This window comes from Colletotrichum graminicola (genome assembly GCF_000149035.1).
Source record: "Colletotrichum graminicola M1.001 genomic scaffold supercont1.58, whole genome shotgun sequence".
Taxonomy (NCBI): Eukaryota; Fungi; Ascomycota; class Sordariomycetes; order Glomerellales; family Glomerellaceae; genus Colletotrichum; species Colletotrichum graminicola.
In genome coordinates, this window is record NW_007361062.1 from 135162 (window position 1) to 162612 (window position 27451).

General features: G+C 40.0%; 4 protein-coding genes across 4 annotated transcripts; 1 reads left to right on the forward strand and 3 right to left on the reverse strand.

Annotated features, from left to right (window-relative positions):
• Positions 1 to 2656: 2656 nt before the first annotated feature.
• GLRG_10266 (uncharacterized protein) lies at positions 2657 to 4897 on the reverse strand (the record flags this gene model as incomplete). Its single annotated transcript, XM_008100951.1, has 5 exons — positions 2657 to 4078; positions 4135 to 4407; positions 4455 to 4600; positions 4648 to 4785; positions 4837 to 4897. The coding sequence occupies 5 exons, from the start codon at positions 4895 to 4897 to the stop codon at positions 2657 to 2659; spliced, it is 2040 nt and encodes a 679-aa protein (XP_008099142.1).
• A 1016-nt stretch (positions 4898 to 5913) lies between these two features.
• On the reverse strand, positions 5914 to 6486 carry GLRG_10267 (uncharacterized protein; the record flags this gene model as incomplete). The annotated part of the gene is made up of 3 exons (XM_008100952.1): positions 5914 to 5926; positions 6017 to 6144; positions 6235 to 6486. The coding sequence occupies 3 exons, from the start codon at positions 6484 to 6486 to the stop codon at positions 5914 to 5916; spliced, it is 393 nt and encodes a 130-aa protein (XP_008099143.1).
• Positions 6487 to 7609: 1123 nt separating this feature from the next.
• Positions 7610 to 11954, reverse strand: GLRG_10268 (WD domain-containing protein; the record flags this gene model as incomplete). The annotated part of the gene is made up of 13 exons (XM_008100953.1): positions 7610 to 7837; positions 7898 to 8335; positions 8412 to 9081; positions 9115 to 9235; positions 9304 to 9361; positions 9425 to 9527; positions 9586 to 9633; positions 9695 to 9880; positions 9936 to 10845; positions 10897 to 11121; positions 11170 to 11387; positions 11440 to 11547; positions 11620 to 11954. 13 exons carry the CDS (start codon positions 11952 to 11954, stop codon positions 7610 to 7612), a joined length of 3648 nt encoding a protein of 1215 aa, XP_008099144.1.
• A 1949-nt stretch (positions 11955 to 13903) lies between these two features.
• Positions 13904 to 14365, forward strand: GLRG_10269 (uncharacterized protein; the record flags this gene model as incomplete). The annotated part of the gene is made up of 1 exon (XM_008100954.1): positions 13904 to 14365. One exon carries the CDS (start codon positions 13904 to 13906, stop codon positions 14363 to 14365), a length of 462 nt encoding a protein of 153 aa, XP_008099145.1.
• Positions 14366 to 27451: the final 13086 nt, after the last annotated feature.

Below are 27451 nucleotides of genomic sequence, written 5' to 3' on the forward strand. Positions count from 1 at the left end.
TTTCCCATACCCGAATGACCCCCTGTTGGCCTATCGCCGCCAATCAATTAACAACGTGCTCGCCAGAACTGGCAGCCCAACCCACCCCCAGGCTCCTCCACCCGATTTGTTGTCTCTCTGAACTCTACACTATGTAGATAATCGGCGGGTGCTTGCCGTGCCGTACGCAATATTGCGTGCTTTCGACGTGTTACGTGACTTTCTCAGCACTCCAGGGCGTGATAACATCAAGAGGCCTCACCTGTTCCAATGTTGTATTAGGTCCTCTTTGTATGTAGTGTACCTATTCTACTGATGAACCACCGCATCTTAGGGGGGTATCTGTCTAATTTGCTGTTCAGGAAGGGTTTGGCCAGTCCGTGCCATCCAAACCACCTTCTGGGCTGCCCTATCATTCACACACGTGAGGGAGCCATCGCTCGTGAGTGCGGGCACCTTGACACATCGTTCTAATCACCTTTCTAATACCCGCCTCCTCCCCACTCCCTGAGGCTCTGCCGGAAACCCTGTCGCCTTCCCCGGACTATCAATGTGGCGCAGCAGCTTTCACCGTGTTCCTGAACCTCGATGTGCCTAGCGATCGCTCTGAAACCCGGGGAGCACGACCCGGCTTCTGCAACCGCACAGGAGCTTTTCCCACCCCCCTTTTTTTTTTTACCTCTTCCACTCGAAGCAACGCCAGCGTCGTACGAGTTGTGTTCTTCATTTTTACTTTTTCTTTTTTTTTGCTCTTCTTTTCTGCCATGGAACCTCTCATCCCAGTTACACGGCCACATGCACCCCCCCGGCAGCTGCGGAGATCCCCTAGTTCACCACTTGCTTCGGTTCCGGAATCTGAGATGATCTTCCCAGGCGGCCGCGCAGGGCTGCATTGACCCTCGCTGGGGGCTTCTGTCCAACGAGAGGCCAAAGATCTCCCATGTGGTCTCGTCTGGAAACCCTCACCCGCCGCCTTATATCGAACTCGAAAGTCCCAGGAACCGGTTCACCGGGGCTTTAGGGTTGGTTCCCTGAACCCTGGAGAGCTGGATCCGGTGCACCCGGATGATGCTACATCATCTTAAAAGTTGTTATGGGGGGTTTTTTTTTTTTGGTAATTTTTGTTATGCCATGCTTTGCTTTTCTTTTTCTGGTGCGGTGTATCCGTAGGGCTTTCTTCTTTCCCTACGCGTGGCGGCCGGGCCGCAAGGATGCTGATCCACGGCCGTGTGCCAGGTGTGGTTCTTGGGAAGTAGTAGAACCCTCGAAGAGGGCATCGACGGAGGGCATCTCGATGGGAAGCGGTCACCGGAACCGAGATTGTACCCCCCTTCCAATATCGGGTCTCGAACACTGCAACGCTGTACTTAGACCCCCACGTGCGTAGGTATCCGGCCGTCGTATCAATGTCGCCTTGGCCAGTCGGCACCATGCCGTGCTGGCACGTTCAACTTGCCGTCTGAGGAATTGAGCTTTTTCGTAGAATCGGCAAACAAACCATCGTATGACTGGGCATTTTCAACCTGTTTCCAGTTTGCTCGTGGGAGACCTGCGTTGTATTGGCATCTCCGCGTTGTGTGCTGAAACTCGCTCCCGTCATTGCCTTGGCATACCGTCGCGTTCGTCGTATACGCACTGCAGGCGGTCTCGCCAATGGCCTTCCCCCTCAGTGTCGGCAAATGTTGAAAGCTTGCTCGAGCGGAGGGTGCAAAGGTGAGCTTTCCGCGCTGACGCCTTGCCTTGCATGGCCGTAGCCAACTACGCGGGCCGATGGGCCCACCCGGAGCTGCCACACTTCATCGGGCATTGCGTGGCCCTGGCGTATGGCAGGACCTGGATAGGGGAAGGGCGCATGTGGTAGTGTATTGCTCGTTCTGTGTCGTTTAGACGAAGAGGGTAGGGCTGGTTGACGACGCGGTTACTTTGTCATTGGTGTGATCCGGTCGTTGGCCAAGTAGCATCTCTGATCAAGTTCCTCACCATGTTGTGTGTTGTTCTATACGTGGTTGGACTGCTGGGGGAGGCACCTCCCGTTACTAGAGTCTAAGTCCTCTTCCAACGTCTCTCCGGTGGGAACCGGCATGTCTTTTGTGCGGTCTCTGTGAACCGGGGGGCGCCATTTGGAACGCGCTGTCAAGAAATCAGGTTTGCACGAGGTAAGGACAGAAAGTAGGCTAGGGATTGTGATCCTATTTCGAGTCCCTAATCTAGGGTCATGGGCTTTAGGATACAGGTATCGGGTATCTGCCCAATGGTAATGAAACAGCGAGGCACTTGAATGAATTGCTTGGTCCCTGTGGCGTATCTGTCCCTTAATATCCAAAGCACATGTAGCGTCGATCGAGATATTCGGTAATTAGTGACCTTGGGACAGCCCGGAATCGGGGATCTGGGAAGCACATCGCCTCGTATGGGTTCCAAATTGTTGGAGGTTTACATTTGGTTCTGATTCCCTTCTATCTCTTCTCTTTGTGTCTTCTACCTCGGCTCGTTGGAGAGATAGACAAGTGATGTCAGTTGACACGAGTACAGGGTCGGCAAATCAGGTTGAAACTTCTATTCAAGTTGAAAACAAATGTGATAATCTTTGATGGCTGCTACGAATATCTGAACCACCATAAAGCCCGTACAGCATACCGAAACCCGGTTTGCATTAAGACAGACTACTGTGGGCCAACTAGAAGTTCGTGCCGTTGTATCCTGTGCCATCTCCACGGCCGCCTCCGTTGCGCTTGGTAGTAGCCTCGGGATGGGGAACCACCTCGTCGGCATACTGCGGGAGGCCTGTAGGGCTTTCCGGGACCGTCACCTCGTTGCTGACGACACTGACCAGCAAGTTGTTCAGCCGGCTGCGCTGCTGCGGCTCGCCGTTGTACAACGCCAAGCGCCAGTGCAGGTTCTTCTGCAGGTAGGGGATGACGTGCTCGGGCGCCAGGCTCTCGACCAAGCCGGCGACGTACCGCTCCGCCAGGGCGATAGTGAGCGGGATCTGGCCGGTGATCTTCTGGCCCGCCGCGCGTCCCTCCTGGCAGTTGCGGCAAGCCGTGCCCTCGTTCTGGCCGAAGGTTGCAAAGGCGCCCACGTGCGAGTGGTTCGTGACGTAGAGGAGAGGGGTCTCGTCGTCGGGGTCGCCCAAGAAGACGTGGACGACGTAGTTGCCGCCCAGCTCGGCCTTCTCGGCCTTGATGTCGACGAGCCACTCGAGGTACTTGTTGTCTGGCCCGGCCAAGTTTTTCAGGTCGCGACCCTCCGGGAGCTTGATGTCGGCTGACCCGTGAGCGTCGGGCAACGGCTTCTGCCCGGCTTGGTCCGCGACCTGTGCAACGGCGGCAGCGTCAGATGACGGTTTCTCGGCCTTCAGGTGGGCCTTTGCGCGGGAACGCAGCTCCTCGGAAGCGGCTTGGAAGTCCTCGTCGTCGCCCCTCAGGATGTTGGCCAGCGACGCGTTCCTCCCGTACAGGCGGTCGAGCTCGTTGAGGACGGCCTCCCTGTTGGGGAACTTTGACTTTTGCGTTTCCGGGTAGACGTACCCGAACGCGGTCGTGTACCTCACGCCCTCGGACGTCCAGAACTCCTGGTTGCTCCCGGTGGCGGACTCGGCAAAGGGGGCCAGAGGGGTCTTAATTGTCTCGGGGTCGCCGGCTTTGACGAAGAAGTTGCCCCCGACCGGGCCGGTGCCCGCGGTCTGGTCGGTGACATAGGTGGATGGGTTGCTGGGGTCGTCGTGGCAAGCTTGCCAGATGGCAAACAGACGGTCAATGTTGGCGTGATGAAGCCAGAAGATGGGGTCGAACGCGGCGATTGCCGGGTCGCTCATGTGGCCCCCGCCCCCGCTGTAGTTGTGTATGGCGTTGTGGATGTCCTCGATACTACCCCATTCGGAGAAGTTGGGCTGTCCCGGCTCCCTCGGTGGGTTGAACCGATTGTGCGAGGCTGCCCCAAAGTCGCGGTAGGACTGGAGGATGAATACGACGCGTTCCGTCAAGTTCTTGCCTCGAGACGACGGGGCTGTTCCCACAAAGAAGCTGGTCAGTTGCTCCATGAGCTCGTTGTTGTTGGGCTGACCCGGGTAGCGGACGGTGGCACCGATTCTCGGAAACTAGTGATTGTAGTCAGATAAATGATACACGCGGCACTATCCGAAGAGATATTCACCGTGTTGATACTCTCATCACCTTTCGATGCCTCGCCGAACTTGTACGATGCCAGAGGATTCGGGTTGAGAAGGGTATCTCGCTGCTTGCCACGAGGACGCTTGACTCGGACTCGGGCTTGGGAGGTCGCCTGGATGGGAAAGACGCCGAGGTCAGGGCGAGCCCAGTCCCAATAGGGCATCCTGAAGTCCTTGGCAGCCTTGACATAGTCGGCCTTGCGCTCACTCTCCTCGAACTCGTTGGCAACGGCGTTCACATGCTTGTAGAGCTCGGCCTAGGCCCCGTTAATACTTGTATCGGAAGGGACAGGTTGAGACTGACCTCGAACAGGGCGAGATACGGACGGTGCCAAGTAAGGAACAAGATCGAGCTGTGGGTACAGAACCCGCCAAACTCGTTGTCGACTCGGACCATCTTGTCGTTCCAACTCCTGTCTGGCCATTTCTTGTACGGCAGCCCGTGGATGCCTGCTACTGTCAGAATGCATCCTAGGTGCTGTATGGACGACACTGACCAGCAATCTCAAACCACGAAAGCGGCATTGTCTCGTCGCCTGAATTCTGGAATCTCTCCATGCCTAGAAGAAACAAGTTCCACTGATCGGGGTGGTCCTTGATCATATCCCGCACCTCCATACGCACAGGTGGGTTGGCTTTGACAAGTCAGTGGCGAGGTACGAAGTGAATATGGAGTGTTCGCAAACCTGGGTCGTCCAGCCTGATGCCACGGACAAGAACAGGGCCTCGAGTTCCATCTGAAGACATGTTGATGAGATCTTTTCGACTAGAAAGTTGTAGTAGTTTGTTTATTGCATATAGAAACGTGAAATTCGTGACGGGCAGAACGGACCTTATATATTTGTTGTGGTGACAGATGCGGAGAGTTTGATTACGATATGCCACACCAAATCCTCAAAAGCTCACTGTCGTTCGATATACGAACCAGGCCGCAAGTTGAAAAGACTAGGGCACGTCAAATCACGATCGGAACTCTTGAACAGGACTGCTGACCATAGTCTGCTGCCTGAAACATCGTCATCGTGGCGGGAAAGGACATAAGATATGTCTGCTTGTAGGTTCAAATTGAAGAAGCGGAATAAGCACACAGGGGCTCAGCCATCCATGGCGTCTTGGTGCCTTGCGCTTTTCGAAACAGAACCAATCATGTGCAGGCTGATACTCATCCAATTTATCGAGCGATTCTAGCCGGGTACTTTGTACAACCGTAAGCCCGGGAGGCTTTCGGAAAGGGCATACGACATGGTCGCTGCTAGTCGATGCCGCGGCGGTGAGTGAGCTGAATGGATGCTGACGCCTGACCGAAAACGATCGGGGCTCCAAGAGAAGCTAGTGGAAATATTGGAGCAATGTAAGCTCTGAGAGGCAGCTTTACGGATTTTCCTCATGTAATACGCAAGGTTGATTCGTCATCTGAGTGACGCTTTACCGAATATGAAGAACTCGAGTACCTTTACTTTGGATTCGGGTACACCATTGTGAACTATACAACACAAATGGAGCTTGGTGGTGCTACAATAACTCGGATGTAAGACTTGCATATGAAGTATAACTTGGTAGCCGCTTTTGGGCTTTGCGGTTGGAGTTGTGGCACCCAGCTGCTAACTGACTATGATTTCATCGGAATCCTAGACTGAATCAGAAGGCAAAGTTGTCGGTGACTAAGTTGTACCCAGCGCCGTTTTCCTTGCCAAACAGCTGAGGAGACCAGCATAGTCTGGATATGAACAGGGATAGATGGGTCTGTAGAGAGCTCGTATAACTCAGCCCATGCAGCTACCGAAATTCGGATCAGCGCTAATCAAGGCCGGAGCCTCGTTGGTTAGTCAAGATAGCCTCCATGGAGTCAAATGTTTTGGAGCTTACCTGGCGAACCAAGCCTCTTTCACTGTTTCCCCGCCGTATGCACAGCCGTATGCCTCTTTTCCCAGAATCTCCATGCACTTTTCCATTGATAAATTCGATTCGCCGTTACCACCTGGGTCGACCATGCTCTGTGCCGCTCGTCAACTCCATTCCACAGGTGTAAAAGCCAATCAGAAGGCTGTTGCAAATACTCGGGTACAGTTATTGCGACGACGCACCTTGATGGTAAAGTCCCATTTGGTACGCAAGTCCTGTTGCATACAAGTCCTTCTCGTCTCGAAAGGGCCGAACTTCACATAACCCTGGCCTATCAGGTTGGTACATGCGAAGCTAAGACGTTCGGTGTCTACGGTGATGTCTTTTTCCTTCAACCACTCGCCGTAGTTTCCTGACCTGCCGCCTGCGTAGCAGAACGCATGGGCGGCAGAGATGGCCGATGCTAACGTGAGGAGGGTGGCGGTGAGACGCATCGGGATACGCCTTGAAGCACGTTGACTATATGAGTGAAGTTTTCGATATTAGCCTTTGGCTTGTTGTCCAACGGCTGGGGCCGACCTTGTGTGGCAACGGCGACAGTGTGTTTACTCAGGGTGATTAGTGTTGTTAAGAGGCAAGTCAAGACCCTTAATATATGTCTATATCTCACTTTCCAAAGCACACCTAACAGGAATTATGCCAGGGGGTCTTTTGTGGCTTCGTAGGTTCTACTGAAATGATTTGTCCTCCTTTGTTCAGACCGCTTGCGTTTTGATTCGAGGGCAATATCACGTATGCGTGAAGTCAAGGCCACCTTGGGAAATGAAAGCATCTTTGTGGAGAAGGAGTTGTCTTAACCGAGAGTCGGATGCATGATCTTGCGTCGAAATGAGGGAAATGGCGAATGTTTTTCTGCTTCATTCAGACCAATCCAGGCAAGGGATCTGTCTGGTGTTCATGGCTCGGGAAAGACGAGTTATCGGCAGGCAAAGAAACGCAACCCCTAATTTCCAAAGAATAGCGGCCAGGGAGTCGGATTCCCCGGACATAAAGCGCAGGGACAACAACTAGTGCCACAGTCACACAAGTCTACACAAAGCGAAACTGGGATACCGTCCTATCTTTAGAGACAACCATTGATAGAAAACGATTGACTTGGTGGATATATCAGTGATGCTATACCACAGTCCAAGTAACCCACTAGGTTGACAATAAGTTCGATTCTGTTGATGTTTTGTCAATTGGAACGGTCGCGTGGCGTTACACTCTATTGTCCAGCTTTGATTGATGTACCTTGCTGCTCACCTCAAAGTTTCTGTTTTAAGCCAGCCAGATGATGCCTGGGGAGAGGATGAGCAGGTGTCACCGGCTAATCCCGTTTGAGATCTCCGGCTTTGCTGGAGCAGCTATCAGGCCCAAGCACGCACAAATCGCTGTAACTCTTTCTTTCTTTTCTTCGTCTAAGAATAGTCAATTGACGGTACCCCTAGTTTAAACAAGCCTAGAGGCTAGCCTCTTACAGTAGGCAAGCAAACAAGGTACATTTCTGGTGCAAATTTCACCACTAAACAACTTAGATTTTGAGGTCTTGAGGTTTGTTGATGGTGCATGCATCCATCAACTTCCACTACTGTACTTCCAGATCCTTGCCTTCTTGTCATGCGACGCAGTGGCAAAGTAGCCACCAATTGGGCTTGCAGCTACACCCACGACTGATTGCGTGTGACCAGTCAATGACAATCCGACCGTACCAGTAGAGCGACTCCAAAGACGTGCCGTACAATCCTGGGAGCCAGAAAGAAACCAATCCTCATCTGAAGTAGAAGCAACCGATAAAACGTCATCCTTGTATTTATATGTATATATTAGCAACTTGAAGCAATAGCGCAAGGAAAACATTCTTACCGAGTGTCCTTTGAAACTCTTGATGCATCGACTTTCCCCTCGGCCTGTGAGATCGAGTTTCCAAACCTTTACCGTCTTATCGTAGGCGCCGCTGACAAGCTCCGATACGCCCCCTGCGAAGGCGATAGAATTGACAAGGCTAAGGTGTCCTTTCAGATGCGCCACCATGTTCCCCGTAGCTAGTTCCCAAATATGAATGTTGTTAAGGCAGCTAGCGGCAATAAATCTCGAGTTAGGACAAATAGCCACACAAAGAACGCCATCCTGTGCAATAAGCGTCATGTTGGGAGCTTCGCCCTGAAGATTCCAAAGACGAACAGTACGGTCGGAACCTCCAGACGCCAGTATGCGCCCGTCTCTTGAAACATCCACAGAATAAATACTATTGGTATGTCCCGAGAAACGGTTGACGACTTTTTTGCTTCGGATGTCATAGACCTGAAATTCTGGTTAGATCTGCGTGGGAAACTGGGACAGGCACCCTCGGCGAGAGGTCTACCTCGCTTCAACTTACATAAATCAGAACATGCTTGCCGTTGGTAACGAGGTACTTGTTGTCTGGGGTAAAACACACATCTCTATCATAAATGATTTCAGAATCATCATCTTCACGATCCTCGAAGACAGCAAGCTGCTCGCCAGTTTCGACGTTGTAGATGTGAGTTGTAAGATAAGTGCCCGTAGCAATGTACTTGCCGTCAAAGCTAAAGCGAACGCAGACAACTACATCGTCATGATTCATAGCGTGGACAAGACTGATGTCCAATTTAGGAGACAGGGATGGATTAGAAACCGCGAACCAGTCATCACCATAGTACCTGTCTTTGAAACTGGCACAATGGAAATCCAAGTTCACGAGCGTCTTGTCATCAAAATCGGTCGGAGCTGCAGCTGACGTATGACTCGAATCCACAATAGGCTCTTGATATTGACGTTGAGAGGGAGAGGCTTTTTGTTTTGGAACGAATGGGGACTTTCTCGAATTCGGCGCTCGGATTCTGAACATGGGAGCACCTTTGGTGTGTTCTTTGGAATGATGTTTCCTCAAAGCCGAGGCGGAGGCGAACGGAGGATACTGACAGCCGAGCACCTTGCACGAAACTCGAGGTTCATGAACCTTTTCGTGATCATTTCGGAGATTTTCGCTCTCAAACCCAGTGCTTGCCAGTGGACAAGACCAGAGCCTGCAAGTGAATGCTGAGCAGCGAAAGTCTTACTTGAACCTTTCCAGTTCCCGGAAGCTAGCACCCGGGTGGCTGAAAAGCTGCAGCAACTCCTTAACCGTATGCTGGTAGTTGAATAGAAGTGTGGAGAGACTCGTGATCATGACGAGATCACCTGGAGTTATCATTAGGGTCAGAATTCATTTACCTCTAGATGTCCCAGTTCATTGGCTTCTGTCCTACCCTGTGCAAGCAAAATGCCTGCAAGCTCCCTCTTGAGTTTCTGATTTTTAACAACAACCTATGTACCCAGTATTAAACTAGGAGGCACGACAAGTTACTTTGGTTGATGAAGCTGACCTACCTCTTCAAAAGAATCACGTATATAGAATTGTATTGTAGTGACTTCATTTTCTTGTCCCATCCTGTGGATCCTTGCCAGTGCCTGGTCTTGAAGGGTTGGATTCCTGCAATGGGCGATGAGTATAGGACTCTCATGGGACTCTAGTTCACACATGTACCTACCAGTTTGGTTCCATCAAGTATGCCCGCGAAGCAGCAGTTAGATTCAGCCTATATTTGCCATATGTCAGCTGTCAGAAACATGACCATGTGCGGGGACTGTTTGAATTACCCAACAGCACCGCAGGAAAGGGTAAGCAACAGCACACGTATTGACGGGTCATTGCGGAATCTCTCGACAACTCTCTGTCTTTCCTTGTGTGGCACCTTGCCATCATAGCGAAGCACTGAAATGCCAACTTGGCCAAGCCCTACCTCAACGACATCGAGAGTCATCGTACAGGTTGAGAACACAACACTAACGACACATTAGCTCCATCAGTAGTAGCGTATTGTTGGTTGGTGTGACGTACCACTTGACATCGCTTGGTGTTGCTTGAAGACCTTCTATTAGGGCGGCCACTTTGGTAGGGAGATACCCTGATCCTGCGATCTGTTCGATTGACATCGAGATGGGTATGGTCTCCAAGCTGGCCGCACTTGTCGACACGGAAGCTATTGGACAGGGCGGGTTATGTCCGCATTTGCTTGTGTTAATATCGCGAGCTGCTGCTCGAACGCAGCTTGGACAGAAGAATTTCGAGCATCGTGAAAAGGAAGAATTTGTAGCCCCTGGATCATCAAGAGGAGTATAGGCGGCGTCCAGCGTAAAAGCGCAAAGATGGCAATGAATACTACCCATCTCGTTGAACCGGAAGTTGAATTCACTTTGTGCCGCCTGGTTCCAATCTTTCGTCGTGGGCTTATTTGTAGCCAAGGCTGAGGTATCATGCCTGCTTGGGTAGAACAGTCCAAGGTTGCACACCAACCTCATCCCGACGATCTGCTGTAAGACGGTAAATGTAGACGGCGCTCCTTTATCGTGATTGCCTTGGAGCAAGACACGGTCAATCTGGGCAATAGTTTGGGATCTGATCTGGTTGTAGAGCTCTCTTTCATCAGGTTGGAACTCAACGTAACACGCCCGATCGTGTCTCGGTGGTAACTCGACCGTTTTCCTGGGCCGTCGGAGCAACAGGCAGCCGGCCAAACGTTTTAGTCTCTTGACTGCCTCGAAGTCGTTACCGGCCTTCCACATATGCGATATATCCGCGTCGAAAACCCTTTTATGGTTATAGGGATAGACACTCAGGAATTTGAGGAGGGTGGCCAGATCGTTGAGATGGTTTTGAATCGGAGTGCCAAGGACAGCCCAACGTGAGACGGAATCAATAGCACACACGGCGCTAGCCATTTTTGAGTAACTATTGCGGATATAGTGTGCTAGAAGTGTAAGTTAGTATGTTCATGGTGTATATATCGACAATACTATACCTTCATCCAGTATAACTCGCCTCCACCGGGTCGTGAACAGAATCGAAGACGCGTGACCAGCACCAGTGCGCCACTCCGTGGATACTGTGTGGTAAGTTGTCAAAAGTATCGTCATGTTTACGAGTTTTTCGGTCTGCCTTTGGCGATTCTTTCCACGGTATAGGTGCCATGGCAATCTCTGAGGCTCTGTATGTCTATATAGCTCTTCCTCCCATGTTCCAAGCACTGCATACTAGTTAGCGTTAGCCCCTCGAGCATGTCGACGATACATACGAGCTGGTGGGACGACAATCAACGTCAAGCCACAAGAATCCTCTCCCAAGACTCCAGACAGCTTGGGTGCGTCACTTAGTGCAGTATTGTAAGAATCCGAAGCAACAAGAGTAATCATTGCAAGCGTTTTGCCGAAGCCCATCGGATCCGCAATGATCCCGCCGTAAAAGGCAGGAGGTTCTTGTGCTTGGCGGGTGCCCGAAATTCGGTTGGCAAACCTTCATGACTATTAGAAACAGCGTGTACAAATATTTGTGCAAAGAGAAATACCGTATTCCAATCTCTGTTTCTTCTGCTTCCCAGATTTCGGGTCTCGTTCCGTCAAACGCCCAACCTTGTTCTCGTCGCAACATGAACGTCAATGCTTGCTTCTGGTGTCTTTGAAAAGAGAAGATTTCAGTCATTCAAACTTTATTTTAAACAACAGAGAGTAAAATATTTCTAACATACCTTTTCAACGGTGTTGCTATCGCCGGTGGCTGCAGAGCTTCTGGCAAGTCTTCTTGGGAGTCCAAAAGCTCCAGCAATTCCGGTGGCGGCTCAAGATCTTCCAGTTCCACAAAGCTTTGACGCTTTTGTTCCAGATCTAGCGTATGCGGATAGGTCGTCGGATCCAGTGGGGGTAAACGTTGAGGGTTGCAGTATGGCACATTCCGGTCGCACCCAACTGGGTCCTGGAGATACAACTTGGGTTGGTCCTCGAGAAGTTCGTTACACTGGTCGATAAATAACGAAATGTCGTCGGAATGGCTGCCTTGCCCATAGAGATAATTTCCAACGAGCATTTCGTTGTAAGATTCAGCCCGCGGAAACGCTTTTCACTGTTTGCCATTTTGAGCGCATCTTCTGTTATGGAGCACACGATCTGGAGTTTTATATCCTTATCTTCCAAAAGAGCGGTTGTAAGATATGTGAAGTCAGAGCTGATAACCCCGTTCAAGTTGGAAGCTTGTGTCCCAATGAAGGTTCCTGGACTATCGAGCTATACTGCGTATGTCGATGCATTGACCAAAGAATGCGACCGGCATGTCGCTGGAATGCCTACAAACTGTAAGGAGGTCGTCAGCATGAACATCTGGATGAAAGAACTCAGAAGATTGGATGAAATGACTTATCATGCCAAAGCATACCACGCCAGACTCCAGGTTACATGATTCCGCCTTGTTATCATAGGGAGCAATTTCCTGCGTCTTTGGGTGACTTGTCTTGTCGGGAAGTGGAGTATGCCCTTGGAAGCTTTCCGGCAACACCGGAGCTTGCAAGACTGGATTTTGGAGTATTGGCTCTGGTGTTGTTGCGGGAAGCCACTTTAGAGCTGGCAGTGTCGGGACTACCGGATTGGAACATGTGAATGGTGGTCCTGGAAGCATTGCAGGAATTGGATGCAGAATTGGAGTTGTCATTACAGGAGCTTGTATGACTGGTAAATTGAGAGCCCCCGGATAGGTATTTTGACTGTAGGAGACAAGATGAACAGGGGTCTGCGGCGTTTCCAAACCGGGTGGCAGGAACATTGCGGTAACAGGTCTTCCTTGGGCCCCATTGTCGTACGTAGTCGCGGGAGCAGACAAAGATGTCGTGGTGGCTTCTCCAATGGACGGGAGACGCGCTTGCAGCTGACCCATTCGCCATCCATGCTGGGGCAAGGGGGGCAAGCGGATGTGATGATCTTGGTAAGAACTAAGCCGAGACCCGGGGTTGGTGTTGGCATGGGCGGGATATCTCCAGGGACCATCCGCTTCGTGAACTCCCTCAGGCCATCTATGACTGTGGTTCACCACGGTTTCTGGAGGCTCCCAGGCAGCAGGCCATCTTGACGTAATGGTGGCATGGTTGCTGATAGGAGCGGTGGAAGACTGATCATAGCCGGGTGGCTCTAGTAGCCTTGGTCGCTTATTCGAATGAGACATGGCTCGGATGAAAACTGAATCCAGCGTTGGCGTTTTCGTCTCAAGATGACTGGTTATGCTTTTCAAAAGGCATCTGAAGTATGACTGAAATATTAAGGGGAGAATTCCAAGGCAATACATCAGGCTGTGGCTGTGCAGCTTGACGGCCCAGGGTACGAGTATGCCTCATGCAGGCTGTGTTGAGACCCAATCAACCAGCCCACACGTCCGACGCTAAGTAACTTCGGATAGAACGATTTTTATATCAACGGGACATCGAATACTACTCCGTCAGATGATCTGACAGGGATGCAATCATAGTGGTAGATGAAAAAGAAATAGGTTACGAACGGATAGTAACTTACAGGAAGAAACGATAATACGAGACAAAACATGTCTCTTTGCCAAGCGATAGCCTTACTCTGCTCACTCTGGTCTCCCTGACGGCGGGTGATTTGACTGCACTTGAACATGAGAGTGGCAAATCACTCAATAGCCGCCAAAGAGACCAAATCCAAGAGACGCAAGGGAACAAATATAAAGGAACCTGAAGCAGCAACGTGCTCTGAGTTACCTATTTTCTTTTACTTTGGTTTTTAGGGGCAAAGCACCGCCGAAAACGACTTTCAAGGACGCAAGGGAATAAAGGTAAAGGCATCTGAAGGCGCTAAGGCGTGTGTTGCGTCACCTGTTTTCTTTTTACTTTTCTTCCTAGGGGCAATCATGTTCTTTCCCTATGTTATGCCCATCAGTGATTTCACAACATAAAGTCCCACAATGCTGCTCCAAGTTGCCATCCACCCACCACTCGCATTCCACCCAAGATTCCTGATTCCAAAGACGCCATGCTTATTTCCAAGATTTTAGCCCACCTACCACTTCTAGTTGCCCCCGTATTGGCCGGCGTCATAGACCATAACAATGACGACAATGTTGAGCGGCCAAGGGAAGTACTCGCCAGAGGGACCAGAGGCAAAAGCGGTGAAGTAGACGTCAGCCACTCGGGAACAGAAAATATCGGGCAGCGTAGTCACAATGATCCTCGAAACGACTCCGAGAGCACCATGGCCACCATCAGTCCCATTGCTGAACGCGCCAACCTTTTGACAGCAGTGAAACCCTCCGCCACCCCCAACCTGCCAAGCAAATCACCTTCCAACAGCTCCAAACTGACACTAGCTTTGGATGACGAATCTACCGCGTCTAGTCTCCTTACCGAAACCTCGACAAAGCACAGGGCAGAGACCGAAACAGATTTGATGGTTATGACAGGCAACCAGCCAGAACCTCGGTTAGTTTTGACATAGACAAGGGGAGTGCCTGCAAACATTTGATTGACCAAGCTAGACGAACAAAGGGTTCGAAAAACACTTTAGAAAGCGAGATCAACCGCCCGTTTCTTGTGGCTCAATATAAGAATCTGACAGATGATCTTATTCCATGCGTAAGTTATTTTTTCATATTATGCACATCATATTGTGTTGATTCTTTCGTCCTTGAATCTCTGGAACAAGTTTTTCTGACAAATGCGGTTAAAAAGGTGGTGTGCGTCCACATATGCAGGGCCTCGCAAGAACAAGCCGAGTGGCCTCTCGAGCAGTTGTACCCGCGGTAAGTGGAGTCCTCAAACTTTGCCTCTCTTCAACGGAAGGCCGAGGGGGAACTCTGTTATTGATATTGAGAGGAACTCCAAATAGCTGTCTCAATTCCGAATGCGTCGCTAAAGGCCCCTGCTCGGGAAAAAGCAAATTGTACCACCAATCGTTTGGGGGAAGATGGACTTTCGGAAATATAACCAGAGCTGCATGGAGAAGGTACTGGCCAGATGGAGTGGGAGAGTTCTATTATAGTGACATTACTGGAATACCGATATGACCACCATCAGGTCGGGAATAATTGGGTTACCAAGGTTCGGCAACTAGCAACCCACTTCTTTCTGGATTCCTGAATAGCTCCCTTCTTCTTTTGTTTCCCTTCTTCAGGCAACAGTAGATAGTATCAGTTGAGGCATTCGTACCGCAAAATTGAGGGAGGTAAGGTCACGTTTTCGGACGTTGAAACAACAAATATGCAGTGTTTATATTGAGTCATTGTATAAAGTGGAGCATATAAGATATTGCTTAGCTGGCTATGCAATCATATTGCCAGTCGTCACTCTGGAAAGTTCCTGACGTTTGTTACAAAACGTACACGATACATAGGTTTCCATATGGATCAGAAATCTGGTGCGACGGTTAACACCCCGATCTGGAAGCTACATTGCTTGTGTGCATGATAGTGAACGAATTGCTGCTAGAATGCAGCAGCGGAATTCGGCTGATGACGGCAAGGGCTCTGCTGCAGCAGGACCGCATGAACCATTGGGTGCGAGACAACTCAGAATAACGAACGTTTTTCATCATCACCACGAATGTGAACGGCAGTATAAGCCTGTGTTGCCATACCTTTAGGCAATTTCATGGGGTTTCTTTTGGAAAAGATCAAGATTGGCAGCAGTATACAGAAACGTGCAGGTCAGGCATGGAATAATCAACAATATGCATGTTTGAGAGCTGGGACTGAAAAGATACTGACTATTGAGGCGACCTTGCAACCCGCCAAGGCAGCCTTGAGGCAGCCATTACCGAGGGATGCCTCAAGCAGGCTCTCGTGCTGACGGCTGGAAAAGCAGAAGACCCATGCATATTGCATACAATGGTTGGTGGGTAAGATAGCCTGGCACCAATCAGTCAGTGTCTGCTTCATATATGTCAACTCAATTGCCCTTGTCGTATGCATGAATAGGCATGCCTGCGGCGAATTCTACTTAACTGCGTTAAAGTAGATTAATAGTAAGAATTAGCTAATAGTAAAGTAAAGCTTTACTATTAAATAAAAAGATATATATGTTATAATGTTGACCATCGCCTGGATATCGGCGATATGGATTAACGCCGATCGGTCGGAATAACTACGGCCAATTCGCCGTAGATCCACCGGATCCATAGGGATATTACGCAGTGAATTTGCCGCGTAATCCTATAATAGTTTCCCTCTTTACGTATAATTTAGAACTAGTATTTACCCCTATTATTTATTACTACCTATTAATACGTATAGTTAACTATATTACTATCCTAGTAAAACTAACACTAATTAGTAGTTAACTTTATAGTAACTACTACTATAAGCTACTATAGATTAGTAAGGTGACATAAGAAGAGGTAATTCTTTGCTGTTAATTATCTATAGAGGCCTAGAGTAGGCTTTACTAAAAAATCCCTCTATAAATACCCTTATAATAAGATTACGCTATATGCCTATTTTAGGTTAATTTATATTACTTAGTAGTTATATCCCCTTAATATAGTAAGAGTAGTATAAATTTATATTATTTATATAAGTAAATTAACTTTATTACTATATAAGAAGTCCCTTATCTAACTATAAAAAACACCTTACTTTATATACTAACCTACTATTAATTAGTAATTATTTACTTTTTACTTTCCTTTTATTATAAGCCTATAAAGCTTACTAACTTTCTTTTTTTTATATCTTTTCCTATTTTTATTTAAGTTATTTTACGTTACTAACGTAACAGCCTTTATTATATATAAGCTTACTATAAGCCTTTCTTTTTTAAGTTTTATTTAACTATAAGTCTTTATAATTACCTATACTACTAGTAGTAAATCCTCTAACAGACGTATACACCCCTTAATAACAGTTAAAAAAAACGCCTATAACTAAGGGGTAGTTAGGCTAATAGAGGGTAATTATAAGTAAGTAACTAAGATAAGTAACTATAATAAGCTAGTAAGTAGCGCCTATAAGGCAGCTAAAGCCTAAGAATAAGAGGGAAATCACCCTGAATATACACTACTACCTAACGCTACTAAGTAAGTAGAGGAAATCTATAGCGCCTATAAAGTGCCTAAAGGCCTTAAAGAGTACGTTATTACTACCTAATAGTAAAAAGACTATATTATAAAGTTACTATAAGACCTTATAGTTAATAAGTAAAAGAACGCACTTACTACTATTACTATAGCTAATATAGCCTTCCTAGCAGCTGTTATAGTTCTAATAGGATAAAGCTAGGCTATAGTAGTGTTATAAAGTAATATAGTGTAAAGGTAAAGCGTAATAGTAGAGTAGTAAAGCAAGATAAATAATAATAAGGAGCTAAATAAATAATATAAGATAAGATAAGTAATAGATAGTAAGTGTATTTATAGTTAACCTTTTTTTTATAAAAGGTTACTTACTAAAAGGATATATACTTAAGGTATATATAACGTATTATATATATATTATATATCTAGTCCTTACTATCTATTTATCTCCTAACTATAGGTACTTACTACCTTATCTTATAATAAGTGCCCTCCCTTAAAAAAGACCTTATCTTCTTTTACTAAATACTTTAAAAGCTAATTAAGAAAGTAATATTTACTATTTTCTATCTCCCTTATGTTATAGCCTTATGCCTTAGGGTTATTTACTTATATTTTAACCTTACTATTTACTTATTATTATTATTACTTAGGTTAATAGCCTTAGCCTAGCGCTTTTTTTCTTATAGGCCTATAGGGCTACTAAGTTCCTTTACTAAGTAAGGTTACTTATTACTTCTGCTACCTAAGCTTATATTACTAATAACGCTCTAGGTAGTAGTATATATCTCTTACTAGAGGTAAAGTGTCTTTATAAGTAAGGTAACCTAATCTTATAACTATTTAAAATCCCTAGCCTTAAACTTATTAAGGGCGTTAAGATTATCTACCTTATAGTTAAGGTTCTTAACCTTATTTTTAATAGTATTAATTTATTTCTTAATATTATTAATTTAGGCTGCCTACTAGTAAATCTTTTTAGCCTTAGCGTATAAGCTTTTTTTAATAGCCTTATTAATATTACTTTATACTACTATAGCTATTTTAGCTTTATTAATAGCTATTACTAAGGTAGTAGTGTTTTTTATGTTCTTATAAATTAACTTAGTGTACTTATTAACTTTAGTAGTAAGGTTAGTAACTTAGTCTTCTAGCTAGTTAATTAGACGTAATTAGCCCTCTATATAGTAAGTATACTAAATTTCTAGTATAAAGATATAGTCTAGGCGCTAGATAAGTAAGAAGGTACTTATAACCTTAAAATTACTTTACTTAGGTTAGTATAGGAATATAAAGCTAATTAGTACTATATAACTAAGGAGTTCTTTAGACTATAGTTTACCCTCCTTATAATTAGTAAAAATAGTATCTATAAAGGCTATAATCTACTATTAGAAGTACTTATCTAAGGTTAAAGAGGTATATAACTATTTAGTATTAGAGCTTTATTAGCTTTATTAGCTTATATAGAAGCGCTAGACCTAGACCTTAGTCTCCTTATATAGTATTTAGTTACTACTACTATAAAAGGCTTTATTAAGGCGTATAATTACCTCCTCCTTAATAAGGATTATTAACTTTTTAGTAGTAAATATATTCTTATATAAGGCAGTAAGTGCTTTTACTTTAGCTACTATAGTAACCTTTTTTACTATTTTATTTCTAGCCTTCTTAATAGCGCTTTATTTAGTTAATAGCACACTATCTTAATTAAGTGTATTAAGGTATTACTTAATATATTTATAAAGCTTATTATACTTCTTTTATTACTTAACTATCTTTTATTATTAAATATATTTATTAGCCTCTTTAGTCTTATTATAAATACTATCTAGAAGTTTAATTTCTTTAGTTAGGACTTTAAACACTTTAGAGTTCTTACTACTTATCTTATTATTATTAGAGTTAAAGTTAAGATCTATATTACTAGTGTTATTATTACTATAGTTAGGGTCCTCTATAGTAGCCTTATTGTTTTAGCTTTTCTTACTTATACTACTTATACTAGTGTCTAGTTAGTTATTACCTTAGGCTAAGGGATTAATAAGGGTAAAGCTAGGTCTTATAGTGCTACTACTACGCTTCTCTATAAGCTACTAACTACTAGTAGCACTAGCCTAGGTAAGGCAGTTAATATACTTAGATATCTTATTATTATTAACGTCCTTATTAATAAATTTATTAAAGTTAAAGGTGTCTTAGTTAAGGATGTCTTTATATAGGTTAAAATTACTTATAAAGCTTTAGGTTTTCTTAATAGTGTAATTATAAGATTACGTGTTATACTTATAATTAGCTTTAACTACTACTAGTGTTATAGAAAGTAGGAATAAATTATAATATAAAGGGTAGTAGTAAATTATAAAGAAAAGTAATAAGTTAGATAGGTTAAAAAATAGAAAAATAGTAGTTATAAATAAGTAAGTTAAAATATCTTCTAGCTGTTAACTATAGGTATAAGTAAAGTAGATATAGTTACTTATTTTAAGTAGGTGCTTCTTCTATTTCTTTTAGTTACTAATAACTTATAGTTATTTAAGTTTTTTTTACTACGCTACTATATAATTTAATAAAAGGAGTGTGTTAGCGTATTAAAGGTGTTATTCCTTCTTATTAAAAGAAAAATTAAAAATAAAAGTGTTATTAAGAATAATATTATAAGGCTAAGTATTACCCTATATTATTAGAAAAGATTATAATAATTTAGGTAGTGTTAGCGTATAGTTCTAGAAGAATTCCCCTAGTACTAGCTTCTAGCCTTATTTCTTTATATACTTTACGCTTTAGTTAATAAGGTTATCTTTTTTATATCTATTTATAAGATTACTAGCGTTTAGTATAAGATTTTTATAAGGCTTCTATATATTATCTACTAGTAAGTACCCCTTTTACTTAATAAGATACTTAACTAATAGCTAATTCTTCCTTTAGTTAATTCTTTATCTTATAATTTATTTAACTTTATACTCCTCTATACTATTAACCTTTACTAGCTCTAGTAGTTATTACTCCTTACTAAAGGGGTCTTTACCTAAAGGTGCTTTCTATAGCTATATAGTTAATACTACTAGGTATACCTTTTACTATAGTAGTAGGTTAAGTTTATAGGCACTAGGCCTAACTATATAAGTAATATAGAAAGGTCTTACTTATTATAGTAACTACTTCTTTTTAGGCTTACTAGGAAGAGAGTAGCCTTTACTAAGTTAGAAGAATACCTTATTACTAATAGTAAAATCTATAAGGTAATAGTAATAGTTATATTACTCTTTTTATATTAATCTTACTATATTAATTAAAGCTAGGGCTTTAGATTAGTAAGTCTAGTGTAGTACGTCTAGGGACTTTATTAGTAGCCCCTTAGTACTAACGTATTTTAGTACTATCTATAGGTAAAATCTAAGGACTAGTTTGTTTAGTAACTACCTTATTATAACTATAAGTAAGTTATTAAGTAAGTGTTATAACGCTAGGAGTATATTAATTTATAGTGTATTTAGGTTAGTATATATATAAAAGCAGATAGTAATCTTAACTATTTAGTTAGTCTTCTTACTTTAACTATTAGTCTAGAGGTAGTATATTATAAAGATAAGTAGCTTTACTTTTAGGGTGTTAAATATTTCTACCTAAATAGCTAATATAAATTTAGGGTTATAATTACTAATAATAGCTATTAGTAGGCCCTAGTTATATATTATAAGAGTTTATAAAAGTACTTAAGGCCTAGTAGTAAGCCTTATACTTAGTATATCTTAAGATAAGTAACGTTTTTTTACTAAACTTATAGGTTATAGTGTAAAGGTAGTTAAATATAAGGTAATTAGGTAATACCTAGAAGCTGCTTTATATAGGTACCTTAAGTATATTTATAATAAAGTCTATAGAGATAGTGTAGTAGGGCACTTTAGGTGTTATAATAAGTTAGAGTAATCTTATAGCCTTCTAGTAATCTGTCTAGTTACTTTAGTAAGTTAGGTAATAAGTAAGATATAACTTTACTAGCTTAGCCTTTTTTAGTATATAAAAGTTATATAAGTTAGTAAGTATCTTATTACGCCTAAAGTAAAACTTCTTATTATAAGTAAGAGTAAAGATTTTTTTTACTATAGGTTTTAAGATATAAAGTCTATATATTCTATTTAATATAATATAAAAGATTAGTCCCTTATTATTAATTACTTAGGGTAAGGTTAGTACTTATAGCTATTACCTTTTTTTATAAGGTAGTTATTATTCTTTTTTAGCCTTATCTAGGGTTATAAATTCTTAGTTACTTTTATATAAGTGCTTAATCTAGGCTTTTAACTTCTTAAATATCTTGTTACCTTAGTAGCCTAAGACTATACTTCTTATAAAGTTATTATTAATTTATACTATTATAGTAGTAGCTATCTTAAGGTTTAGGGGCTTATTACTTATATACTATACTAATACTATTATATCCTCTTTATTATTATTATTAATATTAGTAAGCTTATTTTTCTATAGGAAATATTTTAATAGGTTAGGTTATATAACTAGTAAGTAGTAGAGTATATCTAGTACTATATTAAGCTTACTAGAGACGTAAAAGATATATAGGTAAAACTAAGAAAGGTAGTTTACTATATTAGTAAGGTAGAGGTTAGCCTTATTAAGGTTTATTATCTTTAGTAATATATAAGTAATAATTCTTTTTGTTACTATATAATTAGTAAGGATATTAACCTTATGCCTATTAGACTATATAAGCTTCTAGAGTTTCTTTATAGCTTATATAATAGCTATAACTTTAGCCTTAGTAGTACTAAAACGTTTTTCTACTTAGGTTATAGTTTATAAAAGGAATAGGATTAGCTTAATATGTTTATTTTCTATATTAATACTAGGTATTCTCTTACTATTCTAGTTATAATCTAGTTAAAAAACTATAAGCTTAAAACTACTAATATAGGTATTAATTTTAAAGAAAAGCAGTTTCTTAAGGTTATAGTAATACCTTATTACTTGTTTATAGAGTTTCTCTTATAGTAATTTCTATATATTAAGCTCTTTAGGCGTAAGGTTAAATGTCTTTTTTACTATAATTTTTACTTTATACTAACGCGTTATGCTAGGTTTTAGTATATTATCTTTTTATAGTTACTTAGTAAGTTTTGTCTTCTTATAGTAAAGGGGCTTAGTAATTATATTAAACTAGGGAATTCTTATATATAACTATCTACTTATCTTAAAGTATATCTTAAGGTCTTAGAGGCTATAAGGGAAAGTAAGTTATTTAAAGGCTTAGATATAGTTATCTGTCTTATAGATACTACTACTATCTATAATATAGTTAAGAAGCTTTACTAAGGGAAAACTAGTAAAAGATTTCTATACTTTAATATATATATAGTACTTATTAAGGATCTTTAGGACTATCTCTAGGTGCTAGAGGTGTTTTTTATCTAAGTTACTAAAGATTATAATATTATTAATATATACCTTAATAAAGTGTTAGTATTTAAAGAAGATCTAATCTATAAACTGCTAGGCGTATACTAGAGAGTTCTTAAAGCCTATTAGTACTATATTAAAGTATTTAAGCCCTTATAGGCTAATTATTACTATATAATCTTAATATAGTAAATATATACTAAGTTAGTAAAAGAACCCTAACGTATTAAAGACTATTACTTTTTTTTTACCTTAAAAGGATTATATAATATCCTCTTAGTCTAGTAGGGGATATACGTCTAGAATAGCCTATTTATTAAGTAGCCTTATATTAACTACTACGCGCCCCTTATACTTTATCCTGTCCTCCTTATGTTTTTATACTATAAAGAGAGGGTAAGCTAGTGCTATAGGGCGTTACTACTAACCTATTTTACTAATTTTATATTACTTATTATTCTAGCTGTTAATAAGCTTTATATCCTTAAGGCTAAGGGGGAATACTTAGACGTTTTACTTTTAGTTTTACTATCTATTTAGGAGCTTAATTTATATCTTATCCTTATTTAGTATAGGTATTAACCTATAGTTATAGTAGATATTATACTTATTTAAGAGCTCTTTAAGTTTTTTAGTAAATTTAGGGTTATCTATATAGATCTTTATATTATAGTAGTTAATAATTATAAGGTGTTTATCTAGCTTTAATATACTATATCTTAGTATTTCCTATAGTAGTATAGGGGTATTTAGTAGTTCTTTTTCTTTTTTAGCTCTTATAGTAAACTCCCCCTCTATATTAAGGAAGTTATTAGTAATATTAATAAAGTTAATAGAGTTACTTTTAGTAATAGTATCTAGTGTCCCTTTATTAATAGTCTATATGCTCTCTTCCCTTATAACTAGTAAGATTTATATAACCTTAGTGCCTTTCTTAATAATAGTAAGTGTATTTATATTATTATAGACTAGTACTACTTTAGTAGATAATAAATTTAGTATTACGTTTAAGATATAAATATTTATTAAGAACGTATAGTATTTATATAGCTTCTTTTTATTATTATATTTATTAGGGAGGTTAATAAAGTTAACTAGGAGGTAGTATATTAACTTTAGTTAGATTATTATAGTAAATTATACTATAATTCTTTATGTTATAAAGAAATAGCTCTCTATTATTACTAGTATTATTATATTATAGGTAAAGTAGAGTTTTACTTATTTCTTATTAAAGTTAATAATTACTTTATAGTTATTATAAAATAAAGTGCCTAGTAGTAGTTAAGCTAGAAGCTTCTTAACTACTTTAGTAGTAATTATAGTGTAGACCTTTATCTTAGTGCTTTTTACTACTTTATTAAAGTATATATTAAAAGTAATGTTCTTTGTAAGTATAAATAATAATCCTACTGCTTTTACTCTTTATAGTTCTACTATAAAGAATTATAAGTTCTTAGTAAATTTTATTACCTACTTATAGTCTACTAGGATAATAAATATACCTATATCTAAGTATATAGCGTTTTACTTTAAGTTCTTATTTACTTAGATCTTTACTTATAAGTAGGTGTGTTTATACTAGTTTTTTTTTTTATTAGGCTTTATAACAGCTTTAATTACCTCTCTTAACTAAAAGGTAAAGTGTACTATATCCTTATTATATTATACTTTTTTAGAGAGTTCTAGCGTTATAAAAGCTATAGCCTTACCTAGTGTTAGTAATAGCTTTATACTATTATTACTTTTAGCTGCCTTAGTAAGATACTTCTTAATCTTATCTTAATATAAGGTAACCTCCTTAAAGGTCTTAAGGATCTCCTTATAGTCTACTAGGGCTATAGTAATCTTAGTAGGTAGTAATATAATAAAGTTTATAGTGTTAGTTATTATTAGTAAGAACTCCTTAGTAGTCTTAAGGATATACCTTTTGTTAATAAGTTTATTAATCTTAACGTCTATATCTTTATTATACTTTTAGATAAATTATACTTTATTCCTACCTTCTGTTTTTTATATATACTTTACTTACTACTACTATTTACCTTCTTATTAGGGTTCTTACTAGGGTTACTAGTCTTACGCCTTACGCTCTAAATTAGCTTAATAGTGTTTATACTTATAGTTACTATAAGGTTAGTATCTTTTATAGTTTTTTTAGGCGTTTCCTTAGAAGTTTTCTTTATACTAGTAGTTATCTTATTATTACTAGTTATTATTATTAGATCCCTATAGAGCTATATCTTTTTTATTAGTCTTTAGGGGGTCCTTATCTTAGGGGTAGTAGTTTTTTAGTTATTTTAATATACTTCCTTATAGGGTTATATTATTATCTATACTACTTTAGGTACTTATATTATTAGTATATATAAGGGTGCTTTATAATAGTAGGGTGGCGTCTTAAAGGGCTTAGCGTTTTTCCTTAGTAAGGGTAATATACTTATTTAAAGAGTTATAATCTTTAGGCTTATAAAGGAATTACTATAGCTATAGTATAAGGTTATTATAGAACCTTATTAGCTATTAGCGTTAGGTCTAGTTACCTTACGCCCTAGTATACTTAAAGTAGGATTAAGTAAAAGTATAAATATTATACTATTTATTAATCTTATTAGTAGTAAAGTAATTTTTATAGAACTACTTTTCTACCTTAATAAGGGTTAGTTTAAAATAGTACCTAAATTACCTTAAGATTACTAGCTAACTTTCTTACTTAAAGATATTTTACTTTATATTAGTAAGTTAAAATTCCTACTAGTTCTATACTTATTTATAGAGGTGCTAGTTTATTATCTAATAGAAGTACTATAAGGATAAGAGATCTATATAAGTTACCTTAACTGCCTAGATCTAGAGCTTTATATTATAGTAATATATTATAAAGTAGTTATAAAAGATAAGGTTTAGTAAATACTTTTTAGTGTTAGTATTAGGCTAGAAGATTCTTATAGTAAATAGTATCTATAGCTAGGCTAAAGAATAACCTAAAGTAGTTATAGTAGTTACTAGTACTACTACTACTTATATTTAGGTAGTTATAATATAAAAAAAAGCTACTATAAGCTTTTCTATATTTAATACTAGTAGAGGTAGTATAGCTATAGTTAACTATAGGCTTTTTTACTACCTCTACTAGCTAGGGTTATTTTATAACTAGGCTATACTCCTTAGGTCTTAGTGTTCTTATAATTATCTTACTATTAACTTTAACTTTATTAATTAGGTAGCTATAGTTATAGTGCTAGCCTCCTTACTAAGGTACTAACTTAGGGGAATTATATTCTTTACTTAACCTTAGGCTAGAGGTAGTAAGTATTACGTCTGCCTTAAGGGCAGGTGTATATCTTATTCTTATTAGCCTTAGGTATAGTAACTTATACTATCTAGGAAATAGCTTAGTATAGTAAAAAACTATAGTCTAAGTAGGCCTACTAGTAGGATAGTGTTATAAGCTAGTAGGCTTATAATTTTCTATTTTTTACTTTTTAACTTAGACTATATTATTATAGTAGCTTTTACTTACCTTAAGGATAATAGGTCTAAAAGGATACTTCCTTCTTATTTAGGTATATTACTTATTATAATATCTTTATTTAGAGGTAGTTATTAAAGAGGCTTTTTTTAAGGGGTAGGCAGTATCTACTTAGTTAGGTTCTTTTTTAGTATAACTAGGTTTTTAAATAACTAAAAGTTTTATAAGTTACTATAAGATAGTTAGATATCCTCTACCTTACTATATAGTCTTAATAAAAGTAGTAAGTTAATTTTTATATCTCTAATAATCCTTTTTACTATATAAAAGGTGTTTTTAATCTAAAAAAAGTTATTAGCCTAACTAATATCTAACTAGAAGCCTTATTACTAGTTATTACTAAAGTAGTATAGTATGTCCTTATTAAATTCTATAGTTATAAGGGATTATATATTATTATAAAGGCTTTAGGGTAGTTACTAAGTAACCTTATAGGTTAGGTTTTTCTAAAGCTATATATAGAATTACCTAAGGTTAGAGATTTATTTAGGTTAAAGCGTTCTTAGTATGCTATGTCTTTAAGCCTTTTACTCTTATTAGGGTATATATATTTCTTTACTACGTAGTAGTAAAGAAAAAACTTAATAAAAATAATAAAAATAATAAAGATAGTAAGAGTAATAAAATAGTATAGATTAAGATAGTTATACTACTACTTAATATAGCCTTTCTAGTAGCTATTATAGTTCTAATAGGATAAAGCTAGGCTATAGTAGTGTTATAAAGTGACGTAGTGTAAAGGCAAAGCGTAACAGCAGAGTAGTAAAGCAAGACAAATAATAACAAGGAGCTAAATAAATAACACAGGACAAGATAGGTAACAGATAGTAGGTGTATTTATAGTTAACCCTCTTTCTATAAAGGGTTACCTACTAAAGGGATATATACTTAGGGTATATATAACGTATTATATATATATTAGGTATTTAGTCCCTACTATCTATCTGTCTTCTAACTATAGGCACTTACTACCTTGTCTTATAATAATAGCTAATATTACTAAGTATAAGCGTTATAATTATATATATAAGATCTTTTAGGATAAAGTATAAGATAACTTTAGGGAGTAGTTAATTAATAATTTTAAGTAATTACCTTATAAAGTTACTATAAGGCTATATAACTACCTTACTAGCTATAAAGTATAAGTTAACTAATTAAAGCACTTTATAGTTATATTATATATTTATAAGGCTATAGAGGATAAGTTACCTACTATATAAAATAAAGAGATAATTATAACTACTATATAATAAGTTAAGAGATTTAAAGAGTAAGTAATAAATTATAATTTCTATAAGACTATTACTAGTATAGTAGTATTAACTACTAAGGTAATTATTATAGTATAAGAAGCTAAATAAGCTACTACCTATAGATTACTAGTAATTACCTAGGTAACCTTATATAATAACCTATTATTTATACCTCCTCTAGCCCTATTACTATAAAAACCCTAGATAACAGTAGAAATCTATAAAGCCTAAGTCTAACTGCGTTTTTTACTATTAGTAACGCTTACTATAACAGCTATAACAGTAAGCAGGTAAAACAGCCTAACGCTA